General features: G+C 38.6%; 1 protein-coding gene and 1 long non-coding RNA gene across 2 annotated transcripts; one reads left to right on the forward strand and one right to left on the reverse strand.

Moving 5' to 3' along the window:
- Positions 1–655: 655 nt before the first annotated feature.
- Positions 656–3598, reverse strand: LOC141602720 (uncharacterized). Its single transcript, XR_012524635.1, has 3 exons — positions 3256–3598; positions 2795–2885; positions 656–955 (listed from the first exon to the last, which is right to left on the reverse strand). It is a non-coding gene; the product is annotated as an uncharacterized LOC141602720 (long non-coding RNA).
- Positions 1271–2541, forward strand: LOC141602719 (uncharacterized). The gene has a single exon (XM_074422848.1). The coding sequence runs from the start codon at positions 1859–1861 to the stop codon at positions 2537–2539; it is 681 nt and encodes a 226-aa protein (XP_074278949.1). The 5' UTR covers positions 1271–1858; the 3' UTR covers positions 2540–2541.
- Positions 3599–15572: the final 11974 nt, after the last annotated feature.

Consider the following 15572-nt stretch of genomic DNA (forward strand, 5'->3'; position numbering starts at 1 on the left):
TTCACTACCTCAGGTAACTGAGATGGTAACACGTTCATTTATCTAGGAATGCCTAGCAAAGACTCTTAAATAAATGGGGGTGTTACAATCATAACCCGAGTTTGGTAAATGGATGTTTAATTTCCGTTTCATATGCAAATCAATTTAAATCCAACTTTGACATCAATTTCTTGATATTTGGATAAACAAACCGACTTAGCAAATCTTCACATGTTAGGTTAAGACTTTTGGATGCGCATTCATGCATTTAAACCGTTTTATCAACTTTTGCACTTAAACAACCACGATCGAAACAATATATGGAGTATTGAGGAAAATGCTTAGAGATAGAGAGAGTGGCGAAATCTATATAAAAGTATAATAGAGGAACCACTAGACACGTGGCAGCCTCACAATCAATCTCACAATGACTTTTCCCGCCTAACTATTACTCCTACTATATTGGGCATAGCTTGAGCCCACTAATTTTGTACGCCTGACTATTACTCCTACTATATTGGGCATCATTTGAGCCCACTTATCTACACACCTAATAAACAGCCCATTACGTATTGTTTTCTCAATCAGTCAACAATGAACAATGAATATTTTGGTATTCTTTTCTTAAAATAAGAAATCAATAATATACTTACCATAAAACGAGAGAGAATTATGGCAAAGGGATCTTTAGATATTATTTCATAAAAAATCAATAATATCAATAATACACAATTTAAAAAACGCAACAGCCCATTACATATTGCTTTTCCAATCCAGTCAACAATGAACAAGGAATATTTTGGTATTCTTTACTTAAATTAAGAAATCAATAAAATACACACCATAAAATACACACTATGACAAAGGGATCTTTGGATATTATTTCTGGAAAATAATATCAATAATATACACTGCTATCTTTTTCAAAATTCTTTATCCTTTTCCAAACCACTCAACTATGAAATCTTTCGAATCCCTGCAGAAAAAAAAAGGCAACAAATCTTTGAATAATAAAACAAAGCTAGACTAATCTTAAAGAAATCAATCAGTTTTAGTCAATCTTTTAATATACAACCCAATATAAAATTCTGAGTATAAAATAATATATACAATATAAGAAGAAAGAACAAATAATTTCGAATTATATGCTATATCTACAATGAATATCTACAATGAATATGATAATATTCATTCTGCAATAATTATGGTCACAATATATTTAAAACTGTAATTTTATTTCTCAAATCCTCAGATTTGAGTTGATACCATAAATGACTCTTCCTTACAATATTCTATAGATATTATTACACCCATAATCTTTTATATTACACCCATAATCTTTTAATATCTCTTCACATAATATAATTGATCTTTTTACTGCATATATTTACCAAACATCACAACTTGAATCCGCCATCCTCACCTGCCTCAACTACAAAGTGTAATTTACATCTACTTACACTATTAGAAAAATGGAACCACAACATTCTAAAGTTTCAAGACAAATCAGACGATCAATACGAAATACAAAGCGCCAGCGAACTACACTTGATAATCAAGGTACTTTCAACAACACTCCTTTCTATGTACATATTTATATAGATAATAGATAATTACGCAATGATATTGAACAAACTTTTTACAATATACAGAAAACGCAATCAGCCGCTGTAACAATGCTTCTTTACCAACTTTGCGAACTCCAACAGCATTTAGAACCCCATTTTGTGACATCTCCAACGGTTTGAGAGGTAAGATCTATGATATATAAAATTCTTACTATTTATTACTATGAGTATTGACCTTTTTGCAAATCAACAGAAAACACATTCACAACAGCATTTAGAACATAAAATTCTTACTATCTATCCATGAGAATATGTGGAATGCCGATTATTTTCAAGAGAGGGCGATTCTAGCTCCTACTAATGAGATAGTTTCCAAGGTTAACGATTATGTCCTATCACAGATGGAAGGAGATGGGAAAGTGTACTTGAGTTCAGATAGTATAAGCAAAGCAGAGGGGTACGCGAGTCATCAAGAGGAATTATATTCAACTGAGTTCTTGAATTCAATCAGATGCTCTGGTCTTCCTAACCACGAGATTACGTTAAAGATTGGCGTACCTATCATGCTTATGCGAAACCTTGACCAGTCTGCTGGTCTTTGCAATGGTACCAGATTAGTGGTCACCCAACTCGGAAACCACATAATTGAAGCCAAAGCATTATATCGAGGCACAAACATAGGTCACAAGGTTTTCATTCCCCGTATGAGTTTAAGCCCATCCGACTCAAGTTCACTACCCGTAAAGTTTCAGCGAAGGCAGTTCCCAGTAGTGGTTTGCTATGCAATGACTATCAACAAAAGCCAAGGACAATCTCTTTCACATGTTGGTTTGTATCTTCCAAGACCGGTATTTAGTCATGGTCAACTATATGTTGCTGTCTCGAGGGTCACAAGCAAAAAGGGGCTAAAGATTCTAATATGCGACCACGATCGTCGTATTCTCAACACTACAGAAAACGTAGTATACAAAGAAGTTTTTGAGAATTTATAGTATTTATAGTGCCTTTCTTATTTATTTCACCATTATCTTAACTGGATTGTTATTGGCAAAATGGAATTATTTTGGCTTTTTTATATGAATTCATTTTAATTTCACCATGTTAATTATTATCTCGAAATTTTGGTCTTATAGATAATAACAGAAACATAGAAACGAATTGAATCAATGTCATGCAAGTAACATGGATAAACAGATTAAAATTGTTTTCTAAAATTTTTAGAAGTATTGAGTTTATTATGTTCATACCTTTATTTGTGCCTATTACATCATTTCCGCAGTATAAATTTCTGCTACAATGCCTTTAACCGGAGTCCATCTAAAAAGGGATGTGCAAATCCTGCAAATACAGGAAAAAAACGCATGCATCAAATCTCCTTAGCAATCGATACGATCTAAACCGAATTCAAACACATATTTACATCATTGATTAATGTGATGGATCCATTTGCAGGGAACAATTGCATTATACGAATACAATGACATAAAATGAAGGAATTGCTATACGGATTACTTGATGAATGTGTAAATTGAAGGAATTGCTATACGATCTAAACAGAGATCAAACACAATGACTACTCCCCATCTTCAATTTGAAGGAAACAAAAAAATGAATACGGATTACTTGATGAATGTGTAAATATTATGACATCAACAAGTACATTACAGAGTAAATTGAGAACGACTTATACAATATATTCTTAACATACCTTCTTTCAATTTTCTGGGTTGGATTAGTTCGATCCGGCAACTGCTACATCTACACAAGCAGATACGGTGCAAATCGGCGAGGCTACTGATCAACGGATGCAGAAATTTGAGCAGGATGAATTAAAGAAGATCGGCCGGCGCTTTCCCTAATCCTAAATTTGATCAAGGATTCGATATTTACACATGCAAACATGCACAGTTGTAATTAGCACCTCTTTAATTAGAATTAAAAGATGGTAATCGAATATCAGGTTGTTTTTGTGTGAATGGAATTTTTTTTTTGATGAAATGAGGACTTGGAAGATGAACCTTCTGGAGAAGAGATGTTTAGGATTATTTCATTTTTTTTATTGTTGTTTATAATATGATGACTGTGACGATTAAAACATTTCTTTACGATTTTCGGATAAGGCTATTATTTTTTTATACTATCTCGATCGGTTTATTTCCTGAATCCGATTTTTTGGCCTCGATTATTAATTTTTAAGTATACATATTTTTTGTTGTCCTATTTCACTTATTAATGTATCATATACTTCATACGAATTACAAAATAAACGTAATAGGATACAAAAAAAAATTATAATTTTATCAAATAATATCTATTCACCAAAATAGATAATGTATTTATACATACCCGTGCAATTTTGCACGGGTTCTAACCTAGTTAGAACGATAAACCCTAAACCCTAAAATCAACAAAATCAATCAAAAATAATCAATAATCTTTATTTTTTCCATCCAAAATCCAAAAATATGTCGATTAATTTTTCAGATGTTGAACAATTTCCTCCTCTAGTCTCTTTTGTATCAAAACAAAGTACTACTACTACCAAAAATTCTGTGTCAGACGTCCCAGTGGGTACTGCTGTTATTGGAGGACCTAATGTGGATGATGTGCAGAAAACCAAGAATGTGAATGAAATGGTTGATGTTCAGCCTTACGATCTCACTAGTACAGAAATGGCTTTTGGCTACGGTCAAAAACGACTTTTGGCTACGATTCCTAGACCGTAGTAAATCGGGGCGTTGCCTTAAAACAAGTAGTTATGGCAACGGTCAGGAACCGTAGCCTAAAGTAATTTATGGCTATAGTTATTAATAGAAACCGTAGCCTAAAGTCAGTTATGGCTACGGTTATTATGAATAAACCGTAGCCATAAGTCACTTTAGGCTACGGTTCTCTTTTAACAACCGTAGCCGTTTCTCAATTAAATATTTTAAAAAAAAAATATTTCCATTAATATTTTTGTTAAAAATAAAGTTTTTATTAAGATAATAATTAATTACACGACCAATCTTATACATAGAATTGGCATTACAAATCTAACATTAAGTCTCAAAAGCTAAACAAAATAAGTATAATGCAGAGTTACACAAAGAAAAAAAAATTGTACCAACTACCAAGTTCATTGTTATCATACGAGTAGTTTATAAACACGCTTAACAAGCTAATGCTCCAGCAATAGTTTCACGAACTATTTAGTACTCGTATTTATAACACCCGCCAAACACTGACAGTCTTCCCACCTGTACCGAAAATAAAATGGATCATTCATGGATCAGAGTCCGAGCATGCATGAAGAATTACATGATTATAAAGAATCTAAGCATGTAACTAGACTATTTAGTCACTTTAGCTGCTTCTTCCATCATTGCTATCTTCTCTTGAAAGCATTGCAAAAAAGCTCAGCAAAAAAACTAAATATTTCACCAGTGATACTACGTTGGCTCAAGTTTGTCAAAGCATTAACAATTCCCGACAGATGGACGAAGTATTCTCTTTTCTTTCCGCGATTCCACTTAAAGTAGCAAAATATCGCATGAAAACATCTAAAGGTAGTTACTTTAAACTTCTGTTTGGAAGATAGTGTTTCAAATTTCAATTTACAAGTAATTTACGATTTTTACGACCATTCAGAAAATTCGCCATACAAGAGAACATAGGATGATATTGGCCAAACATCAAAGAGCTTACTCAGCTAAAATCCAGCAAAAAAATGTCACATAGTAGACCCGTTGTTCAAACGAAGGATATACACAAGTTGAAATTATCATAACAAAAATGCACATGCAACGAGTTAGAACAAGTCACATCAACACATTACCAGCTGCAACCCATTTATCACTTAACCGTAGACAAACACAAGTGTGAGAAGAAGCAGTCTGACAAACAAAAACACATACATACAGAAGACACACTTTGCATTAGCATAATAGTGACTGACAGACTGCACTGCTGTATGTATTCTTCCTAGCTCAGTCTAGTGTGCATTATCACTTAACCTTATCAAAACAATCTCAAGAGAACATACCCAGGAACTACAGCTTTGCCCTTGCTCCTAGCAATAGTATAGCGGCTCTTTGTATTCCTCTCTTCAATTAATTAAAAACCTTAGGCCTAAATTCCTGAGCAAAAGCTTATGTGTGTATTTTCTTTCCTTTAACATTAGAACCATGCCTCCAAAGAAAGCTACATCTACACCTACACCCACTTCTATGTCTCAAGAGGAGATCGATCGTCTGATTGCTATGAATGAGGCATTGACAGCTGCGTTGAAAGCCAAGGGGACAGTGCAAGATTCAGCTAAAGTGAGTGCTTCAATTGCGAGGCACAATCCGACAAAGTATGATGGTTTGGGAGCACCTTCTCTATTGGGAGATTGGCATAGAGAATTTGATAATCGTTTTGAGCTATTAAAGTGTCCTGCGGAAATTTAAGTGGATCAGGCTGCTTATTATCTAAGAGGGAAAGCTGGTATGTGGTGGACTAGAAGCAAGGAGGCTGTGAGAGAGGCTGCTATAATTAGTGGAAGTGATTTTGTGAGGTGGTCGGGGTTCAAGAAGGTTATGAATGTTGTGTTCATTCCAGATCACATTAAGAGCAGAATGAGAGCAGAATTTGACCCTTTCAAAATGACAGATGAGATGATAGTGGAGACCTACTACAATAAGTTCATGGAGCTATCTGAGTATGTTGCAGACTTAAACTTCAGTGAGGAGATGTAGGCACTTAGATTCGAGAAGGGGTTGACCACAACTATAAAAAAGAGGCTGGCAGTTGGGCAACCAAGTAACATGGATGACGTGTATCAAAGAGCTGGACATGCTGAGAGGATTGTAGATATGCTTAAGGAAGAAAAGAAAGAAAAGGTTGAGAAGAGAAAGACTGAGGCTGCAAGTGAGAATGCTGGGAATAAGAAACAAAATGTGAATCCATACCGATTTTTTTTCTCCAACAATGAGCAGAATGGGCATGGAAACCGTGGAGGTTTCGGCAGAGGAGGATCTTCGGGAGGCGGTGTGCTTACTTGCTTTAGATGTGGGAAAGTGGGTCATAAGATTGCTGATTGCAGAGTTCATGTGGGAAGTCAAAGAAGGGGTTTTGTAAATGTGAACCAGAGTGGAGGCTATCGTACTCCTATGCAGAATTATGGGAATTATAATCCAAGACCTAGTGGTGGCAATTATCAGAGGAGCAACAACAATTATTCCAATCAAAATCGCTTCAACAACAATCAAAGTAATAATTTTCAGAAGATAATGAACAGTGGAAATCAGCAGAAAGGGTCAGCATCAGCTAGCCAGAGTGGAGCTAAGAGTAGTGGGAAATTATTTATGATGAGAAAGGAAGCTGCTGAGGAAGATGCTCATGTTGTCACAGGTACATTTCTTGTTAATTCTGAGCTTATGATGCGTATAGAGGGGGGGGGGGGGGGGGGTAAAAATTCTAATAAATTTTAGCAGGAATCACGAATAAAATCAGCCCAACTAATCCCAAAATAAATGTGACGGATAATCAAGTTACGGGTTGACAAATAGGAGCAAGCTCGCAAGTCCAAATCAAGATGATGCGAATATCAACCACATGGAAGAGGTTGTGCTTAGTTTAGAGGACCAAGCAAAACCAAGTCCAAGTAATGCATTATTCACACACAAAATTGGATGGGCTCAAATAAAATAATTGAAATATGTGCAATCGAGACTCAAGACCCGTGGGAGCGCCGAAACCATGTGGGAACAAGAGGAATGCCGTGCGAGAACAAGAGAAAAGAGAGGAAGGTGGCGGCACCAAGGGGAGAGGAACTCCTACTTAGTTTTTTGCATTTTCAACCTAGTTTGAATAAAAGTTGACAAAAAGGTCTAGGTTGTAAGTTCTATGTATTCATTCATCCTAGAACTTACAAACTAGCATTAAATGCTTGCTTGGAGGCCAAGGCTTTTGTCCTATATAAAGGACCTAGCCTCCTCATTTGTAAATCATCCAAGAATTAAGAAAAACCCTTTTGAGAGAGAAACTTGTTGTTTCAATCTTTTTCAAAGAATCGATGATTTCGAGTCTTGCCTTGAACTAAGGACGCGCTCATGATTTAAGTTGAATTACTTGACGCGTTTTCGAGTAATTCCCCATTGTTATCGCTATAGGTCTAGTGATAGCAAATATCCCATTGGTTCGATCTCTTCACAAGAAATCGAAGCAAATATCCTTTTATTCTTGCACCAAAGAAAAACAAAAACAAACAAAAAAGACTTCCGCTTCGCCCAATAACGCATCAAGTGACACGATCTGGTCGGGTTGCACCTAGTGCATTTGGATCTTCCGTCTCACTTGAATCAACAATTAAGTCTTCCGCTCCGCATACGCTCGAAGTGGTATCAGAGCTTCGGCTCTTGATCACCCAAAAAAAATCAAGACGGTCCTGAGGAGGTCCCAATCAATTGGTAGTTGAATATCCAACGCGATTGGTATTCAAAGGTTAGACTCAACGAGGTAGTTGAGGTTTAATCGATTGGATCTTGAAGGCACGGATTGAACAAAAAAAAAAAACACAAAAAAATCACTGTTCACGGTACTGTTCACCATCAAAAAAAAAAAAAAAAAGGAGAAGGAATTTCGAAACTTCAAGGAAAATTATTATCAACATGGACTTCGACGATCTCAACTTTCTTAAGAGTCTCCAAAAGGCCTTAAAGAATTTACAAGAAAACGATTCCAAGTGGTTGCCTAGACGAGAACGAACCGTTGAAGAGTTCAAAGTGAGTTAACTACCCGAGTTCACGGGAGGCACGGACCCCGAGGACTACCTCGAATGGGAACGGAAAATCGAACGAATGTTTGATTTCAAAGTTCTGGATGGCGCGAAACGCTGCAAGTACGCTATTCGAAGACTTAGTGGAGGGGCTTCACTATGGTACGAGAGTTTGAAAGCAAGGCGTGCTCGCGCTGGAAAAAAGAAATTATCATCTTGGGATTCTCTTAAACGCAAGTTGCGTAAGAAATATGTTCCAGCAACTTATACGCTTACGACTTATCGTAAGATCGCCAATCTCAAACAAGGGAGTACGACGAATAGTGTTGGCGAACCCAAGTCGGCTGCCACCCCTAGTTCCGCGGCAAGAGCGTCCGATTCTAAGGAAACAAGTCTCTCCAAAGTACGATGTTTAAAGTGTCCGGGGTTTGGGCATTATCAAAGCACGTGTCCAAATAAACGATTGATTACCTCGAGAATTGTTGTTGCTTGTCGGGATGAGTTGTTTGATGAGGAGGAACGAATGGGTGATGTGTTCAATCTCGAAGAAAGAGAAAAGGGCGAGATTATAGAGCTATTGAGTGATGATGATCAAATTAAAGATGTGATCGAAGATGACATATTTTCCAACTTGTATGAACCTCATACAAGAGGTACTTCTTTATTTGATCCAAATCTACCAATTGTTTTTGATGAAGAATTGGAAGAAGTTTATGATGAAACTCACATGGAAGAAGGTGATCATACAAGTTATGATGATGCAACTCAGGATAATCCTAATCTTGTGCCAATCTCGGATGAGAAATTCAAGGATGTTTTCTCCGAGGAACTACCCGCTGGTTTACCAGCTATTAGAGGGATCAAACGCCAAATTGATCTCATTCCCGAAACTTCGTTACCGAACAAAGCGGCCTATCGATGCAATCAAATGGAAACAAAAGAGTTGCAAAGAAAAATGGAGGAGCTAATAGATTGAGGCTATGTTCGTGAAAACCTGATTCCATGTGCCGTCCCTACTCTACTTGTCCCAAAGAAGGATGGGACGTGGCGAATGTGCATTGATAGTCAAGCCATGACCAACCTCACTATCAAATATCGTTTTCCTACCCCAAGGCTTAACGACATGCTTGATGAGTTACATGGGTCCGAGATCTTTTCTAAGATCGACTTGAGGAGTGGTTATCACCAGATGCGAATGAGGGAAAGGGATAAGTGGAAAACCACGTTCAAGACTAGACATGGGTTATACGAGTGGATCGACATGCCATTCGGATTAACCAATGCTCAGAGTACTTTTATGCTACGCATGAACAAGGTACTCAAATGTTTCTTAAGCAGATTTGTTGTCGTCTATTTGGATGACATTTTGGGGTACAATCGAACTGAGAAAGAACATTCCCTACACCTTCGAGAGGTGTCCGACATACTTCGAGGGCAGAAACTCTATGAAAAGAAGGAGAAGTGGTCGTTGTGGGTCGAGAGTGTCATCTTTCTCGACTATATGGTATCTAAAGACAGGGTTCCGGTGCAACCAATCAAAATTGAAGCAATCAAGGCATGGCCTACTCCTAAGACCACCATAGAGGTCCGATCATTTCATGGACTCGCATCATTCTACCGGAGGTTCATTCGGGACTTTATTACCATTACTAGTCCTATCACCAAGGATACGAAGAAGGGAACCTTCGTATGGACCACATCCGCTCAAAAGGAGTTCGAAACCATTATTCAAAAACTTTGCGAGGCACCGTTATGGGCACTCCCGGATTTCACTCAACCATTTGAGGTAGAATGTGACGCAAGCGGTGTTGGAATTGGAGCCGTATTAATACAAGGAAAGCGACCCATCGCTTATTTCTCCGAGAAATTGAATGGTCCTAGATTCAACTACTCTACGTACAACAAAGAGTTTCATGCGATCGTGAGAGCTCTTAATCATTGGAGTCATTATCCCCGTCCGAGTTACTTCATACTACATTCGGATCATGAATCGTTGAAGTACATTAACAGGAAGCAGAAGTTGAATCCGAAACATGCCAAATGGGTGGACCACATTAGTTTTAATTCCCAAGTGAAAGAACCGTATCAATCACCAATTGATAAATACATTGACGAGAAGCTACATGGTGGGAACTCTAATTTCTTATTGAAGTCAATTTTCATGGAAGCTCATGATGATCTTGTTGCTTCGTGCAACCATTATTTGGATATTGGTAGAATTGTGCATGAAAGGTGGTGGGAAGGAAATCACAAGAAAATAAAGCGCAAGCAAAGATGGCACAAAATGGTTTTGATTTACAATACTCATTACAAATCTAAATCACTGGAGATGGATAAACATGAAGACTACATTGAAGATGATGAGCTGAAGAAGAGATTAACGGGGTGCGTAAACTGCTTCATGTGCTTAATCAAGTTGAATCTAACTTCAAGACTTGTTTTTGATCCCTGTGGCATCAAGTATTTCCAAGAATCGGGTCGATTCTTCTTAAAGAAGGGAGTGTTGATGCGTATAGAGGGGGGGGGGGGGTGGGTAAAAATTCTAATAAATCTTAGCAGGAATCACGAATAAAATCAGCCCAACTAATCCCAAAATAAATGTGATGGATAATAAAGTTACGGGTTGACAAATAGGAGCAAGCTCGCAAGTCGAAATCAAGATGATGCGAATATCGACCACATGGAAGAGGTTGTGCTTAGTTTAGAGGACCAAGCAAAACCAAGTCCAAGTAATGCATTATTCACACACAAAATTGGATGGGCACAAATAAAAGAATGGAAATATGTGCAATCGAGACTCAAGACCCGTGGGAGCGCCGAAACCGTGTGGGAACAAGAGGAATGCCGTGTGGGAACAAGAGAAAAGAGAGGAAGGTGGCGGCACCAAGGGGAGAGGAACTTCTACTTAGTTTTTTGCATTTTCAACCTAGTTTGAATAAAAGTTGACAAAAAGGTCTAGGTTGTAAGTTCTATGTATTCATTCATCCTAGAACTTACAAACTAGCATTAAATGCTTGCTTAGAGGCCAAGGCTTTTGTCCTATATAAAGGACCTAGCCTCCTCATTTGTAAATCATCCAAGAATTAAGAAAAACCCTTTTGAGAGAGAAACTTGTTGTTTCAATCTTTTTCAAAGAATCGATGATTTCGAGTCTTGCCTTGAACTAAGGATGCGCTCCGCAGTTTAAGTTGAATTACTTGACGCGTTTTTGAGTAATTCCCCATTGTTATCGCTAAAGGTCTAGTGATAGCAAATATCCCATTGGTTCGATCTCTTCACAAGAAATCGAAGCAAATATCCTTTTATTCTTGCACCAAAGAAAAACAAAAACAAACAAAAAAGACTTCCGCTTCGCCCAATAACGCATCAAGTGACACGATCTGGTCGGGTTGCACCTAGTGCATTCGGATCTTCCGTCTCACTTGAATCAACAATTAAGTCTTCCGTTCCGCATACGCTCCAGCCTACCTTTGTTTTGTTTGATTCTGGAGCTACCCACTCTTTTATTTCAAGTAAGCATGCTAGGACTTTAAACTTGAAAGAATATGATGAGATAAAAGACCTAGTTGATATACCTTCGGGAGATTCCATACCTTGTAGTCGTGTGTATAAAGATGTGTCAGTTAAAATTGGGGAAGCTATCTTTTTGACCAGTTTAATTGAATTTCCCTTGGGTGGTTTCGAGGTAATTTTAGGGATGGACTGGTTGAGTAAATATAAAGCCTTTATAAATTATCACCAAAAGAAAGTAATCTTGAGTGGACCTAAGGGAATAAAAGTGTCTTATAAGGGATTTGTAGTTAAACCAAAAATAAAACTTATCTCAACAGTTACCTTAAAATCTTGTTTGAGGAAGAGAGGTGAGTTGATCTTGTGTCATGTGAGGGACACACGAGAGGAGGTGCCTGGTGCGGCATCTATACCTGTTGTGCAAGACTTTCAGGATGTGTTTCCAGATGAGATTCCAGGGTTACCACCTCAGAGGGATATTGATTTTGGCATTGACTTAAAATCTAGGGCGGGACCAATTTCTAAAGCACCTTATAGGATGGGACCTAAAGAGTTGGAGGAGCTTAATAAGCAGTTGGAGGAGTTTTTGGATAAGGGATATGTGAGGCCGAGTGTGTCATCTTGGGGAGCACCTGTGTTATTTTTTTAAAAAGAAAGACGGGAGCATGAGGTTATGTATTGACTATAGAGAGTTGAATAATGTGACTATCAAGAATCGTTACCTTTTGCCGCGGATTGATGATTTATTTGACCAACTGAGTGGGGCTGGAATATTTTCTAAGATTGATTTGAGGTCGGGGTATCATCAGTTGAGAATTAAGAACGAAGATATTCCAAAGACTGCATTTAGGACAAGGTACGGACACTACGAATTTGTTGTTATGCCATTTGGATTAACTAATGCACCGGCAGTATTCATGGACTTAATGACCCGTGTTTTTAGTCCCTATTTGGATCAGTTCGTGGTTGTCTTTATCGATGATATCCTGGTGTATTCTAAGAATAAAGAAGAGCATGAGAAGCATTTGAGGATTGTGTTTCAGACCCTGAGGGAAAATAATCTTTATGCTAAGTTGAGCAAGTGTGAGTTCTGGTTAGAGAAGGTTGCCTTTTTGGGGCATGTGGTGTCAAAGGAGGGAGTATTAGTGGATCGAAGCAAGATTGAGGCAATGTCCAAGTGGGAGAGACCGAAGAATGTGGGGGATATTAGAAGTTTTCTGGGGTTGGCTGGCTATTATAGGAGGTTTGTAAAAGACTTCTCAAAAATAGCTAAGCCTATGACTACCTTGATGAGGAAGGAGAATAAGTTTCAGTGGGATGAGAGTTGTGAGAAGGCATTCCTAACCCTGAAGGAGCGCCTGACTACAGCTCCTATTTTAGGCTTACCTGAAGGGAGTGAGAATTTTGAAGTTTATACAGATGCTTCAAAGAATGGTTTGGGATGTGTGCTTATGCATAATGGGAAAGTAATAGCTTATGCCTCGAGACAGCTGAAGCAGTATGAAGCAAACTATCCAACTCATGATTTGGAATTGGGAGCGGTGGTTTTTGCCTTGAAATTGTGGCGTCATTATCTTTATGGAGCTACTTTTAAGGTATTTTCTGATCCCAAGAGCTTAAAGTTCATTTATACTCAGAATGAGCTAAATATGAGACAGAGGAGATGGATTGAGTTAATTGGAGATTATGACATGGAAATAATTTATCATGAAGGGAAGGCTAATGTGGTGGCGGATGCACTTAGTAGGAAATCTGTCCATGCTTTGTGTAATGCCATGTCTAGGATGAGATTGCGTGAGGAAATGGAAAAGATGAGCATTTCTATGATCAGGAAAGGAGATACAATTGGAGATTGACCATTGAGCCAGAGTTGTATGAAGAGATCAGGAAAAATCAAGAAGAAGATGCGAGAGTAGCGCGGTGGAGAGAGGCCGTGGGTGAGGCCATGGTGGAAGGCGGGAAGAAGCGGTTTCACATGGGTAGTGTTGGTCGTTTGAGGTTTGATGGGAGATGGTGTGTACCCGATAATGAAGAATTAAAAAGAAAGATCTTAACTGAAGCTCATTCTACTCCATATTCTGTTCATCCTGGAGGAGATAAATTATATAAAGATTTGAAGAAGACTTTTTGGTGGCCTAAGATGAAGAAAGAGGTTGCTGAGTTCGTTGCTAGATGTTTGGTTTGTCAAAGAGTGAAGGGAGAGCATAAGAGACCCCAAGGTAAAGTTCAGTCCTTGGATGTGCCTGAATGGAAGTGGGAAAGCATTTCGATGGATTTCATTGTGGGGTTGCCTAAGACTCAGAGAGGGAATAACATGATATGGGTTATTGTGGATCGATTGACTAAGTCGGCTCACTTCATTCCTATGAAAGATACTTGGAGTAAAGCTGTCAAAAATGTGGTGAAGCTTCATGGTGTGCCAAAGGATATTGTTTCTGACCGTGATTCAAGGTTTATATCTAAGTTCTGGCAAGAATTGCAATCTTTGATGGGGACTCAGTTGAAGATGAGTACAACATTTCATCCAGCTACAGATGGTCAGACTGAGAGGACTATTCGGACCTTCGAGGATATGCTGAGAGCTTGTGTGATGGAGTTTGGTGGATCTTGGGAGGAGAGGTTGAATTTGATTGAGTTTTCGTATGATAACAGTTACCATGCTAGTATTGGCATGACACCTTTTGAGGCATTGTATGGCAGGAAGTGCAGGAGTCCTGTGTGTTGGGATGACAGGGCAGATGCTGTTGTGTTGGGACCTGAGATGATACAGGAAATGGTGGAGCAAGTGCACATTATTCATCAAAAGATGCGTGCAGCGCAAGATAGACAGAAGAGCTATGCAGATTTGAAAAGGAGTGATATAGAGTTTGCTGTGGGAGATAAGGTGTTGCTTAAAGTGTCTCCTATGAGAGGTGTGATGAGGTTTGGGAAGAAAAGGAAGTTGAGTCAGAAGTATATTGGGCCATATGAGATCTTAGACAGAGTTGGAGAGGTAGCTTACCGTTTAGTATTACCTCCATCTTTGGATAGAGTGCATAATGTTTTTCATGTTTCACAATTGAGGAAGTATGTGAGTGATCCTACTCATGTGCTGGAGCCTGAGCATGTTGAGCTTGATGAGCAGTTATCTTATATTGAGGAGCCTAAAGAGATTTTGGATCGAAAAGTGAGAAAGACTCGTAATGGTGATGTAATACCCGCCCTTTTAGAGACCCTTTGACCAGCGTTGACTAACCTTGGGAGCGGGAATAGTTCTTAGAAGTGCGTGCCAAACTATCTTGGGTTACGAGTTATGGATGGTACTCGATAGAGTAGAGGCCACTCGATCGAGTAGCGTGGTTACTCGATCGAGTAGGGGGTCACTCGATCGAGTAGGGGGTCGCTCGATCGAGTATGTGTGGTACTCGATCGAGTATCGGGTTTTCAGCGAGGGTTTTTAATCGCGTTTTGTTAAATTCGTAAATCATTTCCGCATCATTCTTTCTATCCTCTAGTCGCCCCTTTCCCTTCCCTTCACCATAAAACCTCCATGGAAGCCTTTTGAAGGTTCTTGTGCCTTAGGAGAGCGTAGCTTGAGTCGGGTAGCGGTCTTTTGCCGGGTTTCTCCTTATAGGTATGTCGTCATCATCATCCGTATCTTTATCTTTACAGTTAGGGTTTGCTTGATAGTAATAGACGATTGTGTTGTCCTTATAGGCTTTGCTTGATTGCTGGATATGTCGTAGGTTGGCATGGATTGGTTGCAGTTGCTTAAAGGTAGGTTCGCCTACTCAGTT

This window comes from Silene latifolia, chromosome 9 (assembly GCF_048544455.1).
Source record: "Silene latifolia isolate original U9 population chromosome 9, ASM4854445v1, whole genome shotgun sequence".
NCBI lineage: Eukaryota > Viridiplantae > Streptophyta > Magnoliopsida > Caryophyllales > Caryophyllaceae > Silene > Silene latifolia.

What these genes read in the sequence shown, in the direction of transcription:
- LOC141602719 (XM_074422848.1), top strand. Translation starts at nt 1,859, where the DNA reads ATGTGGAATGCCGATTATTTTCAAGAGAGGGCGATTCTAGCTCCTACT.